The 27945-nt window shown below is 39.5% G+C and overlaps 1 protein-coding gene and 1 pseudogene across 2 annotated transcripts in view; one reads left to right on the top strand and one right to left on the bottom strand.

Annotated features, from left to right (window-relative positions):
- Rbl1 (RB transcriptional corepressor like 1) overlaps positions 1-27945 on the bottom strand; it is a 56848-nt gene that overhangs the window by 25112 nt on the left and 3791 nt on the right. For both annotated transcript variants that reach the window (XR_013108947.1, XM_034496641.2), the window contains exons 2-14: positions 27331-27464; positions 24183-24383; positions 23554-23618; positions 23333-23461; positions 23069-23229; positions 20962-21011; positions 20039-20225; positions 18901-19067; positions 13753-13865; positions 13467-13570; positions 6806-6943; positions 5099-5263; positions 4175-4307 (exon numbers count right to left, since the gene is read on the bottom strand). Coding sequence is in view for 1 of the 2 variants with exons in the window: in XM_034496641.2 (XP_034352532.1) it covers positions 4175-4307; positions 5099-5263; positions 6806-6943; positions 13467-13570; positions 13753-13865; positions 18901-19067; positions 20039-20225; positions 20962-21011; positions 23069-23229; positions 23333-23461; positions 23554-23618; positions 24183-24383; positions 27331-27464 (1747 nt within the window). In the remaining variant the exon portion in view is untranslated. The remainder of the gene's footprint in view (positions 1-4174; positions 4308-5098; positions 5264-6805; positions 6944-13466; positions 13571-13752; positions 13866-18900; positions 19068-20038; positions 20226-20961; positions 21012-23068; positions 23230-23332; positions 23462-23553; positions 23619-24182; positions 24384-27330; positions 27465-27945) is intronic.
- On the top strand, positions 7086-12833 carry LOC143441107 (transcription factor A, mitochondrial-like; annotated as a pseudogene).

Below are 27945 nucleotides of genomic sequence, written 5' to 3' on the forward strand. Positions count from 1 at the left end.
GGGTTTAAATTTAAAATGTATTCCAAAATAAAAAAACAGGCTTACTTATTCCCTTGCTAAGCACTTGAGATTTAAAAGTAAACATGGTTTCCACACTCATGGACTGTCGAGTCTAGAGGAAGAGAGGAGTGTGTGAGTGGTGTGACGGCTCATTTTTCTGCATTCCTGGAGCACTGTCCACAGCAATAGAGTAACAGGTTAGAAACAAGGGAGAGGTTGAGCAGTAGAATAGTGTGAGCACTAACTGAGGAAGGAGCTTTTATCTCTCCATATTACCTACTAAATAAATAGCACCCAAGAAAGAGGAAACACAAGCAAAACTATGTTTGGGGAGTCACAGTTTTGCCATCTCCCACATCCCCAGCAGTTTAAGGTAGTGACTATGGTTTATGAATTAGTAATTAACAGAACCATCTTTAGTAGGGTTATCAGAAACCCTACTAAATAAACATAAACAAAAGTGATACATGACACTGCTGACTGCCTTAATTTGAGGGTCTTCTCTGATGAAAACCAAAGTGAAGATTATGGCTTGGTGAGATGGATCAGTCAATAAAGTGCCCATCATGCAAACATAAGAACCTGGGGATTTGGAGTCCCAGCCCCAAGGTGTGATGACACAGGTCTGTTATCCTGACAGAGTAAAGTGGGGAGGGGATGGGCAGACACAGGCAGACCCCAGAACTTACTGGCCAGCCTGCCTCATGAGGTAAGGTGAAGAGCAACAGTGGAGGACACATGGTGTTAACCTCTGTCACACACTGTTAGGGACTGGGTCTCTCCCAGTGCAATTCATCTACAGTGAACACAGGATCTCTAGACTGTTTTGATACTATATGTTCTTTTTTAAGGATGAGGAGATGTTTATTTTAGAATCAAATAGATGTAATTAGAGATTTAATTTACCCAAAATTCAGTATTTCAATATGATAGCAGCTTAATCAAGTTTTTATGTTAACAAAGACAGTCATAAGACAAGAGTTTTTTAGACACATCAATAGAAACAGAACTCTGCTATAGATCTCATGTGCTTTCTGATGACATTCTTTCTCTCTTGTTGTGGTTGCATTTTTTTTTTTTAAAGACAGAGTTTTTCTGTGTAGCCCTGGCTGTCCTGGAACTAACTCTCTCTGTAGACCAGGGTGGCCTGAACTCAGAGATCCTCATGCCTCTGTCCCCTGAATGTTGGGATTAAAAGCATGTACTACCATGCTGGCTCTCTGACAACATTTTCCTCCCAACCCCCACTCTGACAACATTTTTAACTTTCCAGTTGGTGAATGAGAGCTGTTAAAACATTCAGTTTCTCAGGGTAGTCACATGGATACTGGGTCATAGGCAGAGATGAGCAATGAATGGTAATTAAGTGCCTTTGGCTAGTTTTATGTCAATTTCACACAAACTAGAGTCATCTTGGAAGACAGAACTTCCACTGAGAAAATGCTCCCATCAGACTAGCCTGTAGGCAAGCCGATAGTGAATTTTCTTGACTGATGACTAATGTGGGCTTACTTCACTGTTGCCCATGTTGCCCGCTGCCTGGCTGTCCTGGGTACTATAAGAAAGTAGAGCAGGCATGCCTCCCATTACCTCTAAATCAGCCCTGCCTCTAGCTACCTGCCCTTTTTGAGGTCCTGCCTTGACTTCCCTTAGTGATGCACAGTGATGTGGAATTATAAATTGAAACAAACCCTTTCTTCCCTAAGTTGCTTTATCAAAGCAAAAGAAACCTAAGAGAGCCACTAATAACTTCTGTCTGTCAAATAATAATAATAATAATAATAATAATGCATTTTGTCTTCCAAAGGTCAGCAAACTCTCAATAGTTCCATCATTGTTCAAAAGTTCAAGTCCAACATCTCCTTTGACTCAAGGAAAACTATTAGCTGTGAGCTTCTACAAAAACTATAATATAAGTTACATATGTCTGGCTTTGTTTTGCTTTAGTTTTTGAGACAGGGACTCACTATGTAGTCATGGCTGGCCTGGAACTCATGTGGACCAGACCAGACTGACTAAACTCATAGGGGCGCACCTTCCTCTTCCTCCTAAGTGCTGGAATGAAGTCACCCAGCAGCACGCCCAGCTTGTCACATATTTCTAAGAGACATTCAATTCTGCATCGTTGTCCACATGGTTTTACCACTGTCCTGAGCCAATCTCACAAGCACACAATGTGCTCTGCTGCTGTTCTTTGTTGTTCTGTGCACATTAGGCAAGCATTCTGCCACTGAATGACAGTACCCACCACACATAACGTACTTTTAAAGTGAAGGTGAGCTGTCAGTCTACTTTTAAAGTACAGGTAATAAAAATTACTCTGGCAGTGATGTGTGATGTGAGATGGTCGGGGAAGCAGCTGTGGCTAAATAAAAGTCTTTGAATAATTCTGGATGTTACAAAAGCAGCCCTGACTTTAGTCCTCAGTAAACAAGTATATTCTTGTAGCTCCCAGGACTCCTACAAGAGTCTACCTGAGTGCCTTGAATCTAAGAAAACCAAGGGAGCCCTTGGAGTTGAACAGGAGTGCTCAAAGCTGGTGGTTCGAGGAAAGAATTCGGTCTTAGCCATGACATTATCTGCAGACTCCCTGAAATACCTTTTCTTTCTTTCCTTTCTTTCTTTCTTCCTTCCTTCCTTCCTTTCCTTCCTTTCCTTTCTTTTTTTAAAGATTTATTTATTGTGTGTATGTGAGTACACTGTCGCTGTCTTCAGACACACCAGAAGAGGGCATCGGATTCCATTACAGATGGTTGTGAGCCACCATGTGGTTGCTGGGAATTGAACTCATGACCTCTGGAAGAGCAGACAGTGCTTTTAGCCACTGAGCCATCTCTCCAGCCCCCAAAATACCTTTTCTTATGAGAGCACTTGCTTAGCATGGCTTGAGTCTCTGGGTTCAATCCCCAGTACACTAATACAAAATAAAAATTCACACAGAGTAACTTAGTGCTTGCTGCCTTTTTATTTTATTTATAAAAAGGCATCTTCTTTTGCCAAGGCAAACTGTAGGTAGCTCAACTATTTATTTGTATATTCATTAAGCTAAGTGTCTACCATAGTTTTTCCAGTATTTGTAAAGCAACAGTAGAACAGCAAAGGTAGTAACTATTTTTGGAATTTAAGAATGCAAAGCACACACCTGGAACTCTAGCACTCAGGAGGCAGAAGACGGAGGATCAAAAGTCTGAGGTCAGCCTAGGCATACATAGAGAAGCTCTCTCAAAAACAAAACAAACAAAAATTTCAAAGGATTCATAATTCCAAAGATAAGTGTGTCAGCTGATATGTTACAAGAAAAACAAGACTGCATTAAAATCTTCCCATTATTAAGGCTTAAAAGGTACCATTTTAAGAGTGTAAATAAGTTTTTTTTAGGAGACGGAGCTCAGTGGTAGAGGTTAATTTTTTAATTATATTTTAATTTATTTAGTTAGGAGAATGTCAAGCCATGGTGCACAAGTGGAGGTCAGAGAACAACCAGAGGAGTTGGTTCTGTCCCCCAGCATGTGGGTCCTGGGGAGTCGCCCTCAGGTTGGCAGGACTAGCAACAAGCTCATTGAGCAATCCTGTCAGCCCCGAAGCCTTGTTCTTTCTTTTCTCCCCCCCCCACAACCCCCATCTCAGAAAGGGTCTTTCTCTGTAGCCCTGGCTGGCCTAGAACTCACTATATAGACCAGACTGGCCTAAAACTCAGCAACATGCATGCCTCTGTCCCTAGAATGCTGAGATTAAAGGTGTGTGTGTGAGCCACCAGGCTCAGCACAGAAAGACTTTTCATATAAAGAAAGTGTATAACAGGACACATTGAGTATGTGTGAAAGCACTGAGCTTCTTGTCAAATCTTGATGAAGAAATTAAATGTTTTATGCTACTATAGAGCTAGAAACTTTTCTTTAAAAACTTGTCTGTGGGTGCTGGAGAGGTGGCTCAGTGGTTAAGAGCACTGACTGCTCTTCCAGAGGTCCTGAGGTCAATTCCCAGCAACCACATGGTGGCTCACAACCATCTGTAATAGGATCTGATGTCCTCTTCTGTCCTCCAGACATACATGTAGGCAGAATTCTGTATACATAATAAATAAATAAATCTTAAAACAAACAAAAAAACAAAAAAAGTGGTCTGCCTCTTCCCTCCCCAGCCCCTCCCCCGTGTTCCATCCATGCATACCTACCCTTTCGCAGGCTCCCACTGTCTGTGCGGACTTCCTTAACTCTTGGGTGTATTATTGGGGACACTGGCATCATGGGGAGATGGCCTTGTGCATTTCCTCCATTTCCTACTTCAAAGTTATTTGGGAATATAACCTACAGAAGACAAAAACCACTTCATCTGACGGAGATGCACCCAGTGACTGAAACTCAGGACAAAAAGAAGCCTTAGCTTATTTCATTTTCTTTTTACTAATTCACAAAGCTCAATGTTTCCAAAAGCTCTAACAATTACAATGTGACCCAGCAAGTCCAAGCACAGATAAAACACCACGGACAGAGACCCAAGAAAAATGAAAACATGCGCACAAGTCCTCATGTATACATCATTCCTTTTTTAGTGAAAACAATTTTTTCTTACATATATACAATATATATGTATTTTCTTATATATATATACAATATATTCTTATCAAGTTTTCCCCTCTTCCAATTCCTCTCAGATCCTTTCCACCTTCCTACTCACTCAAATGTCTTTTTCTTTTTAAATCAAACAAGAAACACACAGATACGCACGCAAACACCCACACGAAAGCAAAAATGAACATGTAAAAGACCAGTAAGACAAAGCAAAATGAAACAAACAGTCTATAAAAATAGCACTGTGTTTTGTGTTAACCAACTACTGCTGGGCATGAGGCCTGCCCTGGAATGTAGTTGATATACCCAGTGAGACTCCATTGGAGAAAACTGATTTTCCCTTTGGCAGTAGTTATCAACTACAGATAGTTTAGGGGGTGGGACTCCTTGTTCATTTCCCCCTCTCAGCTAGACACATCTGGCTTGAACTTGTGTAGAGCATCGTTCATAATAGCCAAGGGTACACAGAGAGACCCTCTCTTGAAAAACAAAATACAAATTATGCTGTTCATCTAGCCCTGACTTACTTCTTCACAGGAAGGAACTTTGTTTGCAGAAGCATGGAGAGCTTCCCACAGTGCAGAATTATTAGTCCAAGCTAAATTCTCTAAAATCTGCTCTTCAATGCTGTTCAGGTGTTTCACCATGTCTCTGGAAAGCCCCTCCTCTGAGCGGATCACCACCTCAATAACCTGGAGAGAAGAACGTTGAAACAGCAGTGAGTTCAGACTAACAAGCGATCACTGCTCTGGGCATATACACACGGATGACTCGCTTTACTGCCACACAGACCCACACTGGAGCTGTATTTCTGTGGATGACTAGAATGTGCATGTTATAATTTTAAATACAAGGTGCTTTTAATTTTTTTTCCTTTCTCTTTATTCTTCTCTCATACAATATATCCCAACTGCAGCCTCTCCTCCCTCCAGTTCCTCCCACCTCCTCACCCACCAGATCCACTGCCCCTCCTTCCCCCTCCAAAAAAGAGAAGGTTTCTGAGTAATATCACGTTAACACTAAAAATATTACCACATCCAGGGCTGGTGCAACAGTTAAAAATGCTTTCTACACAAGCAAGAGGACTGGAGTTCAGATCCTCAGAACTCAAATAAATGCCAGGGAATAATTTTGCCTGCCTATAACTCCAGCCTTGGAAGGCAGAGACAAGGAATCCCTGGAGAAGGCTGGCTAGCAAGACTGGCTATATTTACAGATCTGGGTTTCATTAAGAGACTCTGTCTCAAAGGATATGGTGATAGAGCAGTTAAGCAAGATTCCCAACATCAACTTTGGGTCTCTACACACTCATGCCCATACGTACATGTGCACCTACACACGTGAGCATACATGCACTCATACAAACCTCACACACAGACACATGAAAACAAAAACAAAATAAAAAAAAAGGAAAATATTACCACACACTTGAGCTATGTGTCAGCAGAAAAGTCCTTATCTACTACACACCAGGTCCTGTGCTCTATTCCCAGAACCAAGTTAATTAATTAGTAAAAGACTAAAGTAAAATAAAATTATACACATCTTTCATGTCTTTTTGGTTTTGTTTTTTGAGACAGGACCTTGGGTAGCCGAGACTGGCTGTGAACTTCCGTGTAGGCAAGGGTGAACTTCTGATCCCCCGCCTCCATCTTCTGAGTGCTGGGATTACAGGCATGCCTGTGATCCTCATGCCTCAGGCCTGTGATCCAATGGGTATAAACTGGTGGACAGTTCAAAAGTGGTAGGAGTCAGTCCTAACTTCCAGTCTAATTTTTTTTTTGATCTACTTCCCCTTTCCAATGTCTCAAAAGAATAGAATGAACTATTTGAAAGTAACTGCTGTATGTGTTTTCTCTAAAAAAAATTAATAACATTCCAGTCAGTTACTGACTAGCACAGGGAGAGGGCCTAGAGCCTCTGGAACGATTAGATTTCCAAATCCAGTGATATCTGGGTCTGTGCTAAAGAAGGCAAGGCCTAGGTAGAAGAGCATGTAAAGTTAAGGACTGAGTACCAGGTCACATTTGCAAGTCAGTAATTTGAAAAAGAACTCAAACTATGAAACTGGCCCAATATGCTCCTTTCCTTTGTCTTTGTTTACACCCTAAAGGAATAATTACTATGAGAACACTTCCAGAAATATTTTCTCAACATTGCAACTGTGTTTCTTAAACATTAAGATAAATGTTTATGTGAATAGATACCATAACAGAACTTTGTAATCGCCTTACCTTATAAAAATAAAATGGCTGCAGATCGAGAACTTCAATGATCCAAGGGAAAGTACGGGGTGAGCTATAGGCAAAGAGCACAATTTCCAAACAACAAGCCATCAAGGATCTATGAAATATATCTTGCTCTAAAAGAACCTTGGGGAAGAAAAAGACCAGAATTTAGTATTTCTCAGTAATTTCAGCCTTGGTGCTTCTAGACAGAACACTATAACCTCGTGTGGTCGGGAGGTGAGGCAGAAACATTTGTATTCAAGACTAGCTTGAGCTATAGAGCAAGATGGAGACCAATCCAAGCAGCATACAGAGAAGAGCAGGCAAGGAGGAAGAACAGACTATAACGACTAGACAAGTTACATCCACAGACCCGGAGAGGTCAGGTAAGGAGGAAGGCTAGAGATGGAATCCTGATCTCCTGGGAAGGGGAAATAAAAGAGGGTTTTGCAAGTGGGAATGGGAGAGATTGGGGGCAGGGGGGGGGGGGGGATCAGGGAAAGGAGGAATGGAAGGAGAAAAACAGTCAAAATAATCTGTAAAAATATTATCCTAAATTATCAGAGACAATTAGATAATTAGGATATCTGTCCAGTACTGTTTTATATGTGTGTATCTACATTAATATGCATATGTATCGTGTACCTATATATCTCACTCTCAAGCTGATAAAGTTTTCTAATCATATTTACTCTTGTTTACTGTAGATTTTTAATTTAAATGAAGGACATGAAAAAATGAGCCTAAAAATGTTAACACAAAATAGGTGATATTTACATTGGAAAAAAACCTTAGGATTGGTTTTCTTCTTTTAATTATTTTGTCAGCATAAATGTTAACACTGAAATAAAAGATAATACAAAAGCTAAAAATTCAGAGAAAAATACTTCATTGGAGAACAAGAGCCTCGTTCATCAATGAACATAAGATCTACCATGTTGCTGGGCAGGGGTGGCGCATGCCTTTAGCCCAGCAGTTCAGAGGCAGAGGCAGGTGGATCTGAGTTTGAGTCTACAAATCGAGTTCCAGGACAGGCAAGACTACACAGAGACATTCTGTCTCAAATCCCATCCCCTGCAAAAATAAAAAAATCTAACATGTTCCAGATCAGCCTGATGCATATGGAGCTACATATGAAGCTCCAGGCCAGCTTAGAATGAACAGAGAGAACTATTTAAAAGACTCCTGAAGCCTGGGCAGTGGTGACTCATGCCTTTAATCCCAGCACTTGGGAGGCAGAGGCAGATAGATCTCTGTGAGTTTGAGGCCAGCCTGGTCTACAGAGAGAGAGACAACGGCAGGACATCCAGGGCTACACAGAGAAACCTTGTCTCCAAAAACTAATACAAAACAAAATAAAAGATTTCTGAAATAAAGACACCATTAACAAAGAAAGAGCACGCCACTAATCAGTATCATCAGAAAGCAGACAATAATAGTCATTCAAAGTCATTAAGGAAAATGCCAATTTAGGATTCTGCGTACAGACAGCTACCAACAAAGTGTCAGTCAGAAATAAAACATTTATGCAGACTTTAAAGAAACTTAGGGGTTGAGGGATGTGCTTAGAGGCTAAGAGGAACAGCAGCTCTTCCAGAAGACTCAGGTTCAAGTCCCAGCATTAGCATGGTAGCTCACAACCAACTGTAACTGGACCCAATGACCATCTTTAGCCTCCCTGGGCACTTCATGCATGTGCATAGTAGACATACACATGCAGGCAAAACAAACACCCACACCCACAGAATAAAAATAAAGGGAAAAAAATCTTCAAAAAGAAACTTTAAAATGAGATACAGTTTCTATATTGTACTGGAGTGGTGAGATATCTATACCAGTAGAATATGAGTCACACACACACACAATCACAAAAAAGAAAGAAAATACCTATGAAGAAACAGAATCTTTAAAAAGTGGTCAATAAACCCGTTAAAAGACAGAAAAAGCAAACAGGAGAGGTGTATCTTTCCATGGGCTGTATTTTTCAGAGCTAGAAGGGAAGAAAGGAGAAAGGGTGAGGAAAGAAAAGGGTACAAATAGGAAAGAGAAATAAAATGGTAGACTTAGGCTTCCTCACATTCATAATTAAATGAAAGTGGGCTAAAACTGCCAGCTAAAAGACAGAGATGACGGAGTAGATATGGAAAAACATGGCCTGCACTGGGTATAGCAGTGCATGCCTGCAATTTCAGCACTGAGAAGGCTGAGACAGGGGCATGATCACTGTGACTCCACCAGAGCTACATGGTAAATTCAAGGCCATCCTGGTTACATAAGGCTATCTCAATCAGGCCCACACCTCAAAAAAATACATGACTCAAATACTTGCTTCCTGCAAGAAAGTCATGTAGTAATAGAGGTATCTTGGAAGCAAAACAATGGAAAAAAGTGTATCATGCAAACATTAACTAAAAAGAAGTGAGAATCATTAGAAAGACTTTGTAGCAAACAAAATTACCAGGGTCAGAGAGGGGACACTATATGGTGATAAAAGGGTCAATTTACAGAGAAGTCAAGGGAGCAATCTTAAATTTGTATGCACTAAACAGCAAAGCTTCAAAATATGAAAAGAAAAAACTCTGATAGATTTGAATGAGACAAACTCAGAATTATATCCAGACACTTCAGTGTTACTCGACCACTGATAAAAACAAGCAGAAAATCAGCAAGAAAATAAGACTCCTAGCAACATCATGAACAATAATATCAGAGATAACACAAATCACAATGTGATAAAATACAACTGGACAGTTAACATTCCACACAATAGAAGAATATACATTTTCTTCAAGGTTCTATAGAACATTTACCAAAATATAATACCAATAAATTAAAAGAGGTGTATTCACACAATGTGTTTAAAACTATAACTACTATATCACACTAGTGAGTGGCTGAGTGGGTGTGAGACAAAGGGCCAGCATGAAGGCCTTCTTCCTTTCTGGGAACTGAGAGTTCTGTGTAGTAGACACCATTTATTTGTGGTTTTATTTTCTGAGATTTCGTTCATTTGCCCATGGTCAGTCTTAATTCAAAAATCTTAGTGAACAATCACAGATAATAATTCTTTTTTTTTTTTATTTTATTTTATGTAAGTACACTGTAGCTGTCTTCAGACACCCATATAAGGGCATCAGATCTCATTATGGATAGTTGTGAGCCACCATGTGGTTGCTGGGATTTGAACTCATAACCTCTGGAAGAGCAGTCAGTGCTCTTAACCACTGAGCCATCTCACCAGCCCGACAATAATTCTTAAGTTTTAAATTGTGTGCTCTTCTGAGCAGTATAATAAGACAACACACTGCTCAGTCTACTCTGCTGTAGATGGGAGTCATCCCTTTATCTGGTCGATCCGTACTGTGTGTGCTGCCTGCTCATTAGCCATTCAGTAGTGTGATCATGATGTGGTGTGTCAGGGCTTATGTTTAAGTACCCCTCACTTTACTTAATAATGACCCTACAGTGCAAGAGTAGAGACAGTAGCAATTTGAATAAGACAAATAGTAACCACAGCGCGCTTTGTGTAGGAGAAAGGATAAAAGGACAATGAGGTACTTTGAGAGACATAGATGATAGTCATATAACTTTTATAATAACATCTTGTTGTAACTATTATTAGTAGCAACTATTCATGCTATGCTCTCACTGTACCTGAATAAATAAACTTTATCAGCCAGGCATGATGACACATCTGTCACCCCAGCACTTGGGAAGCAGAACAGAAAGATTGCTGCCAACTTTGGCTACATAGCGAGACTTTGTCTCACAAAACAAAATCAGGCTGGTGAGATGGCTTGGCAGGTAAGGGTTCTTGCCACCAAGTCTGAGAACATGAGTTCAATCCACCAGGGTAAAAGAAAAAGAACCTAAAGCTGTCCTTGTACCTCCACATATACTACAGCATATACACACACATGCGTACAAGTCCATGCTTAACAGCTGGTCCAAAGCAAACCAGTGTTATCACAGATACTCACATATATGAAGAAACAGAAATATAGGAATAAGCGCTATACGAAAACTATCTTGCGCCAGGCGGTGGTGGCGCACGCCTTTAATCCCAGCACTTGGGAGGCAGAGGCAGGCGAATTTCTGAGTTCAAGGCCAGCCTGGTCTACAGAGTGAGCTCCAGGACAGCCAGGGCTACACAGAGAAACCCTGTCTCGAAAAAACCAAAACAACAACAACAACAAAAAAACAAAAAAAACAAAAAAAAACAAAAAAAACAAAACTATCTTGCTCCCCAAAAAAGGGGACCACTAAGTCTTAACTTTGTTCTGGTTACGTCACCCACATATGACACCCCTGTAGAAGGCAGACACTATTTTACTGTCCATGTCTTTGTTTTGATGCTGTACTGCTTAATCCCTGTAGGAAGATGATCTCTGTTACATTTGCAACTTTCTAGGAATGTAAAACTATTTCAAAACAAAAGTAAAAATTGTACTTCTCCCTTAGGTGTCCCATTAAGGTGTTACCATAAACCACAAAAGACACATGTATGAAACCCAGGAAAAAGAACCAACACTAAAGAAATAAGATGAAAATTGCAGGGTGCAGCAGAGAAACGCCTTTGTAGCAGTCCACAGCATCCTTACAGATCTGCCTGCTTCTACCGGGACAGGAGATGGGATGACCTTAGGACTGACTGCAGAGCGCACAGCAAGGAGGTGAAAGGAAGCGACTCATGCTAGGTTTAAATCTGGAGAAATTTCTTTTAGGGGATAAAGAGATGGCTCAGGTAAGGGCACCTGAGACCAAGCCTGACGACCTGAGTTTGATCTCTAGAACCTACAAGGTAGGAGAGAAACTGACTCCTGCAAGTTGACTTCTGACCTCCACATGCATACCACACTATAGTGTAAGGCACAATCCATCCCTCCCCTAATACATAAATGCAGAGTAAATGTACAAAACAAAAGAAAAAGAAAATACTTTTAGCAATCCTTGAGGTAATCAGACTTGGTCAAATATTCAAAGAAAACTGTTGTGTGTGTGTGAGTTTTTAAGAAAAACAAATCCTATTTTACAATTTAAGAATCTCTGAGTTATAAACAGATAATTTGAGGGGCAGACCAGAGGACATAGAAAGCTTACGTATAGGGAGAGAACACTACTGGGACACCAAAGGTGATGTTTACATATTTCACCTTTCTATCTCCAAATAGCCTGGATATGTCAAAATCAACAATAGAAATTTAAAAAGAAAAAGAAAGTTATGGCAGTCCATATCTGCCATAAACTGCTGATTCCCCACAATGGCCTACAGAGCCTGTCAAAACACTACTTCCCATAACAAAACTCCCAGGGCTCCAGTGCAGATTGCACAGCTGTGTTGGTGTTGCTGGCTGCACTGAGGCAGTGGGCAACTGCACTGCTCCAAAGCCTGTAGGGGGCACTGAAGGCACTGGCGAGGGAGGTGGAGTGCACTTGCTACTCAGCTTTGTATTCCAAATGTTTTTCATGCAACTTGGGTAATTATCCAAAAAAATTATGAGAAGATCCCTTTGACTTTCTACAGAACAGCTACCCAGACTTAACACTAAACACCAGATGTGGATGGTTAGAGACATTGTGGCCCTCTGGGGAAACTACCAGACTCAGAAGAAATAGTCAGGAGGCTGATTTTAAGGCAGAAGGAAAAGCATACAAAGAAGCTTCGAGCAGTTTAAAGAACAGTCAACTCCAAGTCAGCTGATGTCTTCTGAGAAAGAAATCAGGCAAAAACGTTTTAAAAGGAGTTATTAAAAAGAGCAGAATTAAGAATCATAGCATCAACAAGTCTTCATAAAGACATTCGAACTATTAAAAAAGAAGAAGAAGAAGAAGAAGAGAATTAATTTTGCTTGGAAAACCAAAAAGACCTCAATCAGCACATTTACTATCTGAAAGCTTCCAAGAGGCTAAAGAGAAATCTGCGCAGAGAAAAATGAGGACTGAACATCAGGCTTGGAAGAATCTGTCCTGGGCACATAAGCAGGCAAATATTCAGCTTGCTAAAGATGATAATTCCTTTGTAATACTGAAATGAAGTCTTAGGAAGAGTGTGTAAAACAATCAGGTGACATCACTTGAGAATTAAGGGAAAAGACGTGATTAGGCACAAGAAACCAACTAGGTCTCAAGGTCTCAAGTTGTTGTCAAACTAGAAAGGATAAAGAAGGTTAACATTTGACATTCAGCTCCTTTTTCGGTAGCTCATGGACTGCTGCCCGTTGAATACATTTCTATTCCTGCCAGGTTCTGCCTTTACTTAAGAACTGGAGATGAGACTGTCCATGCAGATGTGGTGGTGAATCATTCTCCTCTGAGGGAGGCAGCGAGACTGTGTAAGGTTTTTATACTGGTGACAGTTATGTGCAAGTGTGTGCTCTTATGTTCTGGGCTAGAACTGCTTTCAAAACTGTTGCAGAGCTATGGCAGAACTGTGTTTTCAAAGAAGCTTCTAGACTCATTAGGTAAAGTGATTCCTAGACATAAATCATGTGTAGAGTTGATGGTTGTACATACAAGTGCATGCAAATCGTTTTCATAATCTCCCAGTCTTTTTCTTTAACTAAAAACTAAAAAAGTATGTAAATTTTTAATTGCTTATATTGTATAGAATAAAGTCTTACTTTCTTAAAAAGAGAAAACAAATAACAATGAGGAAAGATTTACTTACTGACATGTCCATTCCATGAAGTCGTCGTGTTTCCTGGACCATTATAGTCTCTAGTATTTTATAATACAAAATTTCTGCCAGTTTTAGTCTGTTTACAGCAAAGTCTATAGAAAATAAAAAAGAGCATGTGCTACTGAAATAGTGATAACAACCAGAAAGCAAACTCAAAGGTAAACTGGTACAAGAGAAGGGAACTTGACTGTGGGGACATTCTCCATACTTAATGCTGTCTGTGGGGACATTCTCCATACTTAATGCTATGCTGATTTTAATCTTCTCTTCTTACCTATGTGAGATCCTGGCTGTTTATCTGTGGACTGGGTATAGTGTTGGCAGAAAGTCTCTCCTATTCCTTTCACTATTTTTATAATGTTTCCCATAGGATTCCGCATACAAGATCTATAAAATACAAGAGAAACCTGCTTATCAGGAAAAAACCCAGATGACCAACATTCCTCAAGATTCTGCAAGAATCACCTAAAGGCTGGGATCTGCCTAGTTCACCCAAGACCATGGAATACAGATACACACCTGCACACACACACAGGCACTTGTGGGCACACACAGTTTAGTGAGCTCAGCACTGAGATACAAAACCATAAAGATCATGAGTTCAAGATCAGCCTAGGCTGCACAGCTAAAGAACAAACAAAACTCAAAACTAAAAACCAGTAGTTTTTAGTAGCCAAAGTTCTATTTCCAGTTATTAGCTTATAAATGTAAGCAAACTTATATATATATATACACATATATATATATATAAACACATAATAAAGGTATGTAGTCCCAATAAATTTCTATACTAAAATCAATGAAAAGAGCAAATTTTCACATGTAAAAACATTACACATAAAAATTTTTAAAATTTGCTTACCTTAATATATGCCATCTAAATGCAAGCATACAGCATGTATTTATGACTGACTTATTTTACTTTGTATACTCAAGGTGGACATAGTGTGGCATGCCATCTGCTTCCTGAAGCTAAATAACACCTCATTCTGCCTCTACATGAACCAGTTCTTTGATTCTTTCACCGGTGGGCATTTTGTTTCCACATACTGATGACTGTGAATAATGTTGCAGGGAATTCAATGCACAGATGTCCCTTTAAATACTATTTTCAGCATGTGAGAGGCAGAGGCAGACAGATCTCTGTGAGTTCCAGGCCAGCCAGGACTGTAGAGTGTGGCCCTGTCTCAATAACAATAGTGAAACCACATAACAACAAAAGATGTTACTTTCAACTTTTTGAATATATTTTCTAGAAGTGGTATTAACCAAGCTTACTGGCTGGTTTTGTGCCAAATTAACACAAACTGGAGTTATCACAGAAAAAAAGAGCCTCCCTTGAGGAAATGCCTCCATGAGATCCAGCTGTAAGACATTTTCTCAATTAGTAATCGAGGGGGAAGGGCCGACTGGGTGGTGCCATCTGGGCTGGTGGTCCTGGCTTCTATAAGAAAGCAAGCTGAGCAAGGCAGGGGAAGCAAGCCAATAAGTAACATCCCTCCATGGCCTCTGCATCAGATCCTGCTTCCTGACCTGCTTGAGTTCCAGTCCTGACTTCTTTTGGTGATGAACAGCAATGTGAAAATGTAAGCTGAATAAATCCTTTCCTCCCCAACTTGCTTCTCGGACATTATGTTTTGTGTAGGAATAGAAACCCTGACTAAGACAAATTGGTACTAGCACAGTGGGGTATTCCTGTGACAACCTGACCTTGTTTTGGGGAGGACGGAGGAAGAACTTTGGAACTTTGAGCTAGAAGAGCCATTGGGTGTTAAGAGCTCTGTGGGATGTTCTGTAGGAGCTAGGAAGATGTTGAGAACAGTGCAAATGATGGAGGCCTGGCTTGTGAAATTTCAGAGGGATGCTTAAAGACTCTTATCAGGCCCATTGCTTTTTTGATTGTAAGATTCTGTGATTTTGGTTAGCTGAAGAATCAGCTGTGACTAACAAGATACCAGAACTACTAAAATGAAACCTTTGTGATACTGGGACAATTGATGCTGGTTAGCTGGAGCTAAGAAATTAGCAGTGATTGAAAAAAAGACCAGCATCACTGAGGTAAGATCTTCTGAGAAGTGTTTTCTGAGAGCACAAAAAAGCTGTGTTCCAGAGATAGTCAAGGTTGTACCTCGTGCTACAGCTGAACTTGGTAATGTGTAAGAGTTACCCAGGTAGTCCTGGTTTTGAAGGCATGAAGGGGTCATGAAGAGGCTTGGCACTGTGAGAGGCCATGGAAGACAACTGGTGAAGGTGGTGCCTCAGTTGCAGTTGATGGCCCAGGACTGAAAGGGTCATGCAAAGGAGGTGAGCCTTGGCACCATAAAGAGAGCCTATGAGAGGTTATTGGTAAAGCCTGGTTGCAGCAGAAGACCCCAGTGTACTGGAGATGCCAGTACCATGGGATGATCACCAAGAACAGCAGCAGCAGTTGAGTGGATCAACTTGAGCTTAGAGTGCTACAGAGGGAAGTGAGGCCAGCCCTCTGGAGGAACCCACAAGATCATGAGTAAATCCCAGACACTGAGTTTGATTTTGCTTTTGATTGTGACTGTGGCTCTGATATTTTTCCCTCTTGAAGTAAGAAAGTATTTTAGTGGAGCCCAAGAGATTTTCAATTGTAAAAAGACTTTGAATTTTGAAAGAGATTGGATATTTTAAAGGGGTTGAAATTTTAATATGTAAGAATTTGTAAAGACTGTGGAACTTTTTAGTTATTTAGAACTTGGGTATGAATAAGAAATTAAGGGTTGAGACTTAATAGTGATGTGTTTGTGTGTCAAGTTGACAAGGGGGTCAATTGTACTGTCTGGTTTTATGTATCGACTTGACACAAGCTGGAGTTATCACAGAGAAAGGAGCCTCTCTTGAGGGAATGCCTCCATGAGAACCAGCTATAAGGCATTTTCTCAATTAGTGATCAAGGAGTGGAGGGCCCATTGTGGGTAATGCCATCCCTGAGCTGGTAGTCATGGCTTCTATAAGAAAGCAAGCTGAGCAAGCCACTAAGTGACATTCCTCCATGGCCTCTGCATCAGCTTCTGCTTCCTGACCTGCTTGAGTTCCAGTCCTGACTTCCTTTGGTGATAAATAGCAACAAGGAAGTGTAAGCTGAATAAACCCTTTCCTCCACAACTTGCTTCTTGGCCATGATGTTTTGTGCAGGAACAGAAACCCTGACTAAGACACCAAGTTATATGATAATTAACTTTTACTTTTTAAAAAGATTACTGTCTGATGGTCTACATGTGGAGACAGAGGACCCCTTGAGGGAACTGGTTCTCTTTCCACCATGGGATCAAATTTAGGCTGTCAGACTGTGCGACAATCATTTTTTCCCAATAAGCCACGTCACCAGCCCAGTTTTTACTGTTCTGAGAAAACATTTTACATTATGATTGCACCATTTTTCCAATCCTTAACAAGAATGTCCAAGGATTCTAATTCCTTCCTGTTCCGAGTAACACTCATGATTCTACCTTTTGATTTTTGGGTAGCTATGGCAATCGTGATGGACAGGAGGTAATAGTGATGTCCGGTGCTCTTTCATATGCCTGTTAGCAATTTGTTTGTCTCTCTGGAAAAATATATGACTACTTTAAACATTTTTAAAATTTTTAAATTTGTGTGGGTAAAGAGGGGATGCAGGTAGGTCTCAGCATGTTTGAAGGTGAGAGGGGTTGGTTCCACACACTCTAAGTCTTACAGACTGACCTTATCAGCCTTTGCTGAGCTGTCTTACCAGGCAGTTTTAAGCACCTTTAATCGTGTTATTTTGCCAGGTATGTTATCACGCATTCAGTGCCTGCTTATACATGAAATGCATGCAGTGCCCACAGAGGTCAAAGAAGGCGGCAGTCTAACTCGGAGAATGGGAATCAAATCTTGGATCTCTGCAAAAGCAGCAAGTACTATTAACTGCTGCTCCATCTCTCTGGTCCAGGAGCACTTATTATTTTTTATTATTATTTTTATTTGTGTATATGTGTCAGCATATGTGGAGTTCAGAGGACATCCAGAACTCAGCTCTCTTCTTCTACCATGTGGGTCCCAAGTATCAAACTTGGGTCATCAGACTTGGCAGTCAAAGATAAAAGATACACAGACCTGAGTCATCTCACTGGCCGAATTACTTTTTTTAATATTGTGTAATATCTTCATTTTTCTGCATAAGGATATTTTGTTTTCCCAACACCATCTCTTTCTACTCTTTACCTGCTATATGCTCTTGGTACCACTATCAATCAATACTTGGAAAACAATAGATAGATAGATAGATAGATAGATAGATAGATAGATAGCTTCTGGAGATGGTCAGAACAGACTCCTCCATTATCTTTCCTGACCACTAATTTGTAACACAAAAATCCACTCTCTCTATTCAAAGGAGCTGCTAATCATTATTTTCCTGACTCACATTATTCTTTTCTTTCTTGAGATTTATTTAATGTATGTGAGTACACTGTCCCTGTCTTCAGACCCACCAGAAGGGGGCACCAGATCCCATTACAGATGGTTGTGAGCCACCATGTGGTTGGTGGGAATTGAACTCAGGACCTCTGGAAGAGCAGTCAGTGCTCTTAGCTGCTGAGCCATCTCTCCAGGACTATTCTTTTATTTCACTAGGAACCAGAAAAGAATGGTCTCTGCTCTGGCACCATCCTGTCATCTTTACCAGGAAACATGCCTCTTAAAAATCAATTCCATGCTGGGCAGTGGTGGCGCACGCCTTTAATCCCAGCACTTGGGAGGCAGAGGCAGGCGAATTTCTGAGTTCAAGGCCAGCCTGGTCTACAGAGTAAGTTCCAGGACAGCCAGGACAACACAGAGAAACTCTGTCTCGAAGAAAAAAAAAATCAATTCCATGAAATTCACTAACATATATACTATGCCCAGTAAGTGACCACTCTCACCTTGAATAACCACTCAGGTTGAACTCATTTAGAGTGAACTTAGGGCCAGCGAGATGGCTTAGTGGGTAAGGGCACTTGCCTCTAAGCCTAACAACCTAAAATCGGTATCCATGATCTGCATGGTGGAAGTTGGAAGGAGAGAACTGACTTCATCAAGTTGTCTTGGCCTCTACAAACATGCCATGGCACTCTATAAAGTTCCCGGTAAATATATACAACAACACAAAATACATTAAAAAAAGAAACTAAACTAAAAAGAGAAAAACCACAAGTAACTAAGAACGTACAAGAGTAGAGTGTTGCACTCAAACTTTCAAACACGCTTGAAAGGCTATTCTACGAAATAACATAATTCTTCAGTAGATACTTCTGCCTGGATGTCAACATATTTTATGATCAAATTGATGCAGTAAAACTTGCCCCATGTACTCCCAGTCTCAAAAATGAATATATTAAAAACATAACTAAACAAAGGATCTGATTTTACTAAAACATAAAAATGACATACTTACTCAAAAATATTCACAAGTTGCTCACTTGGTGAATTTTTTAACCCAGCTACAATACTCTGTAAACGGCTTACACTTTGAGTAGCTGAGGCAACAGGCGTGGTGACTGGCTCTTTTTCTTGTAAATACCGCCGTCCAGTAAGTGGGGTAGAAGGTGCAAATGACCGTTTCTGTCAGAAAAGGAAACTCTGTTGATATTTATTTATTTATGATTTTTCAAAACAGGTTTTCTCTGTGCAACAGCCCTGTCTGTCCTGGACTACTTTGTAGACCAGGCTGGCCTCAAACTCGCAGAGACCCACTTGCTTCTGCCTCCTGAGGGCTTAAAGGCATGCACCACCATGCCCAACAAAAATGTGTAAGGTTAAGGAGTCATTTCCTCTGACCAAACATTAATTTAGTGTGTGTCCCGTCTTCCTGACTTGATGAAGTCAGTTCTTCATACTTACAGGTGCATTGCTTATTGCTTTCTTCCTTTACAGGTTATCCACCAGATGTCTAGTAATATTATGCTAATGACATTTGTACAACTAAATCATACTTCGTATCTATAGTCTCATTTATCTCATTCAACATCATGAGAAATGTCTACCTACATTAATTTATACATGAGGAAATGGGCACAGATAAGTATAAACTTTGTCTGTGCTAATGAAGGTAATAGCAGAGCCTGGAAGGAGGCTCCCACTCTCTGCCAAGTGAAGTTTCCATTCACCTTTGTCCTAAAACAAATCTCACAGGTAAACATAGAATTAAGCCTTGGCCCTCAACACTCCAGTCCACAGCTACACAGCAAAAGTCAGTCAAAAGCAGTTTGTGCCAAGGGCAGGGAAGTAAACTACAATTCTGAAGCAACATAACACAGGCTAAGCTGAAGCAAAGGGACCAGTAGGAAGTATAAATGTTATGTCAAAAGACACATAGTATGACAAACCCGGTGTGCTTGGAAAATGTACATAAAGCATGACCAATAGCAAGAGTAAGTAGTATAGTTTACAAATTACCTTTGAGGGCTTTCATGGGCAATATGAATTAGTAGAAGAAATGCAATATCTAACTTGAAAGATGCCTCTGCTGTTAGTAGAATGAAAGAGAAAAGACAAGCAGCGTTCACAACTGAGGCCAGGCTAGGTTATATTACTTTTTCAAAGTGTTGTTGAAGGTTGCATTCCACACTGGCCTGTGACGTCAGTTTCCCAAATGGGGTGTCAACAGTGAACTTTCGAGGTGTTCCAATCTCCTCCTCTGCATCTGCTCCCAGAAAGATCCTCTCATCAAAGTCCCCAACAGTCAGAACATACTCTTCATACTCCTTGTTCACTGCTTTGCTGCAAAGAGACCTGCTCTGAGCTGCCAGGAGACAACTGAGTGGCACAGCACACTTATCTCAGCAAAAGAACACATTCAGACAACAGCTTGGGGAAAACGATGACTCGGTATTTTTATTACCTTTATTTATCTAAGAATCTGAGAGGTTCCTACCTGATTATGAACATTCTTGATAGTCACAGCAGTAACTTACCTTGAAGTGCAAGTCAAAGCAGATTATATCCTTAATTCTAAAACAGTGACACTAATTCAAGAACAGAAAGTAACATCTGATCACTGAGGAAATAATAGTGGCTTTGAAATAAGGAAATTTTCAGTTGCTAACATTAACTAATTGCAAGAATATAAAATTCAACATAGATGTATATATTTATGAGTTCTTCACAGGAGTATAATTGTTTCAAATGCAAATGTTTCATGAATTTAGCCAACAAGGTTTAATGACAATTGTATCCAATGTGATTAAAGCAAAACTTTGAATATGAAGGAGTTACTTTTATATTTAATTTTTCACTCAACAAATTTCAATCAATCATTATTGCCAGTCTATGACATGCTATATACTATTGGGATTGGATATTTATTTATTATCTATATGATCTCATGTAGCCTAGGCTGGCCTCAAACTCACCATGTAGCAAGGCTGGCCTTGAACTTCTGATCCTCCAGCCACCAAGTCCCTGTGCTAACATTACATAGAGGTGTGCACCACCACACCCATCTGTAAATACTTACCTATTATCAGTAAAACTGGAAAGATCCAAGAGACATTCACCTTTTAAAATCTGCCAACAAAAAATAATTTAGGGAATATTAACAAATACAAAAATGAGATTTAAAAGAATATACACAAACACACATCACATGTAAAAAAAGTATTAAGAATTTCAGACCAGAGGCTTATGATGCACGGGCTGGCTGTTCTTGCAAAGTAACTGGATCCTGTTCCTAAAACCCACATTGTGGTTCACAGCCATCTGTAACTCTAGTTGTAGAAGATCCAATGCCTCTTCTGACCTTGGAGTGATCTTGCACACATATGGTGCACATACATATACATCCGGACACACACACATATATAAAATTATATATATAAGTATATATTTTAATTATATATATTATATATTTTATAAAGATTTATTTATTTATTTATTGTGAGTGCATTGTGGCTACCTTCAGACACATCAGAAGAGGACATCATTACAGATCTCATTACAGATGGCTGTGAGCCACCATGTGGTTGCTGGGAATTGAACTCAGGACCTCTGGAAGAGCAGTCAGTGCTCTTAACCACTGAGCCATCTCTACAGCCCCTATTATATATTTTTTAAAAAGAACATTTAGACCAGTAAAATCTCTATCATAAAATATTAAACCAAATTAAAGTCAAGCTTCATTGTTCTCTAGCACCATCTCCCAAGTAAAGTAAAGTCAAGGTCCTTTGGTTTCAGTGGTCCTAGACACTGAATGCAGGATTTCACCTGTGCTAAGTGAGCACTACACCATTGTACTATGCAGCCCTAAAGACAAATTTTCAAAATACTTCAAGGTTAGTAGATGGCAATACTTTACAAAATTTTTTAAAAATATATATGTATATATAAATACATATATATATATATATATATATATATATATATACACATATATATATGTATATATTGTTTTTTGTTTTTTTTTTTTTTGTTTTTCGAGACAGGGTTTCTCTGTGTAGCCCTGGCTATCCTGGAACTCACTCTGTAGACCAGGCTGGCCTCGAACTCAGAAATCCGCCTGCCTCTGCCTCCCAAGTGCTGGGATTAAAGGCATGCGCCACCACTGCCCAGATAAAATATTTTTAAAAATTCTTTAAGAACTGCATAAATGTGGGCTGGAGAGATGGCTCAGTGGTTAAGAGCACTGACTGCTCTTCCAGAGGTCCTGAGTTCAATTCCTAGCCACCTCATGATGGCTCACAACCATCTGTAATGAGATCTGATGCATTCTTCTGGTGTGTCTGAAGACAGTTACAGTGTGCTCATATAAATAAAATAAATAAATCTTTAAAAAAAACTGCATCAATGTTACTTTATTTACCCCCCAATTCCCCCCAAATCTACTCCATCTCCTTCCACGTTATTAAATAACCCACTGAAGCAGCCTATAAATAGTTTTCTGCTTTATTTAAGTGGAGTTAAAGCAATGGCTGTATCTGAGTGTGGTGGTGCATGCCTTTAATACTTGGAAGGCAGATGCAGGCAGATCTCTGTGACTTCAAGGACAGCCTGGTCTACAAAGTGATTCCCAGGAGAGTCAGAGCTAAATAGTAAGACCCAGTCTTACAAATCCAAAAAAAAAAAAAAAAAGCAATTGTCATAATATTACAATAGATTTAGTAAATAGCAGCTATTGAAACTACCTATGCCAAAAATCAATCAATTTACTCTGACCTTCTGCTTTTCATGATCCTTTATCAAGGGAATACTGGTTTCTGTCAGAACCCCCTACAATTTCTGGCTCTGCATTTCCCTGACATGACATCCAAGTAAGTGAGCATGTTCTTCAAGCATTGGGTTTCTCTTATGACTAGAGGACAGTGTTGCATCACAGCAGACACTGAGATCTGGAACTCAAGGACATTGGATCCTGAGAACCTCAAGTTACAGGAAGTTGTGAGCTTCCATGTGGGTGCCGGGAATTGAACCTGGGTCTTCTGTGTGAGCAGTAAGTGCTCTTAACTTTAAAGCCATTTCTCCAGCCCCAGACCTGGGATACCTGACCATGGGCCCTAGAATGTTGTGAAGATTCTTTACTTTCAGGTTGCTCCTGACTCCTAAACATCTTATTTAATGATAGTTAGTACCTTCTTATCAAAGAGTTTTGAAATATATGGCTTAAAGTAATGTTCCTTTATTCCTTTTGCTTCTACTAGAAGTCCGTCATGCAGATCACAAAGTACGGCAATGATACAGGGAGGTTCTTCTGCAGCTTTGAAGTCTGGAGCATGGAAATCAGATGGTAAACCTAGTTTGACAAAGCATGTAGGGAACAAGAGAGGCAGAACAACAGTCAATTTTTATACTTTTTCTAAATATTAATAATTACTTTTCAAAAATAAGTATCTTACCTTTAAATGATGGATTTAACAAGTCTCGTCTATTTGGGCACATTATAGCATTGGCAAAAATCAGGTCCAAGCAGCACAGAAGTAAATGATATGAGTTTACTAAATCATCACCAATCATACGAAAATTACCTTCATAAGGAAAAAAAAAGTTAAAATCTAGAAATTTCTCATGTCAAATATCACCAAATCCCAGAGTAGAAAGCACTGAGAATGTAGCTTACCCTTAGTGTAAACAAAGAGTGTCCAGCAGAAATTAAAGAGATCCTTAACACTGCAAGGAATCCTCCTAAAAGACAAAAAGTTTTTGTTTTTGTTTACTGTTTACTGTTTTATTTGGTCCGACTAACCTGCTTGAAAGCAAATATAAACGAAAGGGTCAAATTGCATGGACAATTCCACTGAGGATGACAGACTCTCAGAAACAGACTCTGTGCAGCTTTCCAATATACATTCAACAATCATATTAAAGAAAAAATAACTAAAGTATTACCCTTATTTTGAAATATAAGTAATTGTCCATGAATTTCTTTTTTTTAAAGATTTATTTACTTATTTCATGTATGTGAGTACACTGCTGCTGTCTTCAACACGCCAGAAGAAGGCATCAGATCCCATTACAGATGGTTGTGAGCCACCATGTGGTTGCTGGGAATTGAACTCAGGACCTCTGGAAGAGCAGTCAGTGCTCTTAACCACTGAGCCATCTCTCCAGCCCCTGTCCATGAATTCTAAAAGAAATTTAAGTCTCTGCAGAAAGGTAAATGCCAACTTTTTTTTTTTAATGCCGACTTTAAAAAATAAAGTTTCCTAATAATTTTGCATCACGAATATAGGAGATTAAGGGTCTTACCTTTGCTTTCTGCTCCGTGGCAACTTTGGTAGCTCTTCATATGGATTTTGAAAGATATCTAAAAAAATGGGCTCAAATTTTTTAAAAATTACAGTAGATACTTCGAAATTTCTTTCTAGCCTTTCTATCCGCTCACGAAATTCTTGTGGTAGGTTTGACATGTCCATCCACTTCTTCATTTTACTAAAAAACTGTATTAAGCTTTACAAAAAAAGAAAGAAAAGGCAACTTTAAAATAGACCACATAATGGACTGAAATGACACATTCGCTTCCTGACTAAATCTTTGTTTTAAAAACCTAAATTAACAATCACATAAACCTCACCCCAGCTTAAACCCCCCCTCCCACACTACAGACTACACTGGTTCCAGGAGCATCTTGGAACTGAGAAAACTGATACAAGCAATAAAAGCACCTACCTGATTCTTTTATCCTCTACATGCAGCCAATGTTCACATATAGTTTATGAAGCAAATGTCAGTCAACAGTGGATAGGTTCACAAAGTCAGTGTGAAAAAACAAGTCTCCCAAACGAAAAGTTGTTCACAAAGCACCAGACTACTACAGGCAGCAGTCATGTTCAAGTGTTGGAGTTCTTTTTGTTTGAGACAGTTTTTCTGTGTAACCTTGGCTGTCCTGGAACTCACTTTGTAGACCAGGCTGGCCTTAAACTCAGAGATCTGCCTGCCTCTGCCTCCCAAGTGCTAAGATTAAAGGTATACATGTACATACTTAGAAGTTGTAACAGATTGCTATTCAACTTTCAGAGCTTATTCAACAATGAATATACTGTTAGTGTAGTCTTAGATTAAAACCTCATTTCTTTTAAGAGTTTTCAGTTAATTGTTCACAAGTAAATTTGAAGTGTTAACTAAAATCTGAAATTCTAAAAAATCTTTTTCAACAGCAGCAACAAAGAAAGAAAGGAAGGAGGGAAGGAAGGAAGTCATACTATTTTTTTCTTTTCTTCTCCCAATTAGTTGCTATGAAGAACTTTTCCCTTTTTTGGCAGGGGTAGACTGGGTAAGACTTTTAAGAATTACTTCCTTTAGACAAGCTTTACTGAAAATTAGGATGCAGTTTCCTGGTATGTATGTACCCCAGGCTGGATGTAGACCATTGACCAGATGATAAAAATGAACAGGGTGGCTTCAAAATTGTGATCTCCCTGCCTTAGCCTCTTGAGTGCTAGGATAACTGACACATCTCATCACATCCAACTCATTATTTGCAGGCACTGCACCACAGAGGTACATGCCCAACCTTTAAAACTCATCTTTATGTCTCTGATAAACTACACACAGCATTAGATCTTCCAGTTTAATGTCTACAGTCCAGTAGCATCTGGTACACTCCTGTAAAGCCTCCATCACCATCCACCTCCAGAACTCATTGTATGTACTGATCTATTTTTTTGAAGCTATAACTCTGTTGTTTAGAAACAAGATTATGTAGCCCAGGCTGGCTTTGGACTTGCTATATAGTCAAGGATGATCTGAATACCTAGTCTTCCTATCTCCATCAGCCCAGCACTAGAATGACAGGCTTAGGCCACACCAGGCAGCTTTCCTATGGAACCTGGGATGAAGCCTATGGCCTCATGTACAACAGGCAATCATACTGCCAACTGAGCTATATATCCAACCCGACATTAACATTTTCTAATAAGATCTACAATTACCCCAATCTCTTTAAAGTAGATTGCTCCTCGTTTGGGATTTGTCTGATGTTTCCCTATAATTAAGTAAGCAAAAGTGTGAACTCAGAAAACTGCAAACAGTGATGTAAGTATTTAGGACAACCACATGCAGTGGCGAGTTATATCCATCTTCATCTCATTTCTGCATACAGTTACTCATTTCATTTCTGCATATAGTGATATAAGTATTTAGGACAACCACATGCAGTGGTGAGTTACATCCATCTTCATCTCATTGGTGTTGCTGACTTTAGTCATCTTATCAATGTGTTGTCCTCTTTTCTGACATATAGTTGATTTTTATTTCTTAACTTGGCACTACTAAATTAGCACTCCGTAGATCTCAGTTCTACCTTTTACTTGTTCCTTGGCCAACTACATAGGACTATTTACCTGGACAGAAAACAAAGAAATGCAATGATCCAGATTCAGATGCACGCTGATGTGTACCTCTGGGGTGAAGGAGGGGGAGTCACTGATAAAACTATTTGAAATCATGTCTACTTCCTAACCCTGCATATCCACAGTAGAAGAAAGCAATTATTAAAGCGCCATTCTGGAATAGGGAGGATTACACATAGTTTCAGTTCACATTTAAAAAAAACCAATTTTAGGTTTGTAGAAAATTAATGAAGTCAAGATGATTAAAGAATCTTCACTAGATCTCAATTTGTCATTGATAAAAATAAAGATGTATGCTATGGTAAGTTTAAATTAAGCAAAACCTAGCTATTGTTATATAAACAATCTTTTTTTCTCATCACTGGCCACATAATTTTTTAAAATTTTTATAATTACTGGCTGTCTTTAACATGGTGGCTCATGCCTATAATCCCAATAATGTCATAAACAACTATTATAGAAATATTCCTTATAAAGGGCATAAATGAATGTGGTATTAATCCCAAATTGGAAACTGTGCTCATAGAAAAACAACGTTGCCAGGAAAACCGATAAAACGAGGATGGAGATGACAGATTTGAAAAACAAAAGTCTGTGCTAAGTTCCCTGATTAACAGTTAATTAAGAAATACACAGAAACAGAGCATGCTAACACACATTTACAATTGTACCATTTGGAAGAATGAAGCAGGAGCCACAGTTTTGGTACTAGCCTAGATCTGGGCTATAAACTGAGATCCACTCTCAAAAATAAGTTAATAACTAATTAATTAAAATATCACTGAAAGCAACTTCAAGATAAAAAGGCTATAATGAATACAGCACATTTTGAATTGACTAAGTAATTTTTGAGATAGATGTGTCATTTTGACATGACTGGCTAACCAATAAGCCCCCAGGATTGGCTTGCTTCGGTCGGTCCCCCAGCGCTGAGAATCCAGATCACAAAAACCTGGAACTGATGTGAATACTCTACCCACTGAGCCATCTCTCTAGCCCAAATCCAGTACTTCTAAAACATTTGGAGAAAATCAAAGACGTCTTACCTTAACTTAGCTGAGCGTAGTATTCTGGTGAGTGAAACACAGTTTCCTTCCATGACGCCCTTTCCCACGGTAGGAATGATGCTCTTGCGGCAAGCGACATATAAAGAGCATGCCAGCCAGTGCACAACTTCTCCCTGCAGGCCAACGCAAGCACAGACGCACAGACGCAGACACCTTAAACCGCCGGTATGGAAGAGGCCTTACAATTTCGTTTGTCTGAGCCCTGAGGAAACATGGCTAAGACAACCCACACCCAGTACAGACCTCCATTCTTCCTGTTCTTAGAACCATAGCATGAAAAAAAAAAAAAAAATCAGACAATTTTTCTAAATTTCTAATCTAAAAATAGATCTTACTTAATTCCAAATTTAGTCTCTTACTGAAAGAATTCTACTAAAATCTCTTTGTATTATCTTTCTCAGTTTTTTGTTTTGTTTCAAGACAGGGTTTCTTTGTGTAGGCTTGGCTGTGTTGGAACTACTTCTGTAGACCAGGCTGGCCTTGAACTCACAGAGATTTGCCTGCCTCTGCCTCTGCCTCCTGAATACTGGGATTAAAGGCATGTGCCACATCTGGCATCTTTCTCAGTTTTAAAACACCAGTAATATTCTTGAT

The sequence above is a fragment of the Arvicanthis niloticus genome, chromosome 2, assembly GCF_011762505.2.
Source record: "Arvicanthis niloticus isolate mArvNil1 chromosome 2, mArvNil1.pat.X, whole genome shotgun sequence".
NCBI classification, from domain to species: Eukaryota; Metazoa; Chordata; class Mammalia; order Rodentia; family Muridae; genus Arvicanthis; species Arvicanthis niloticus.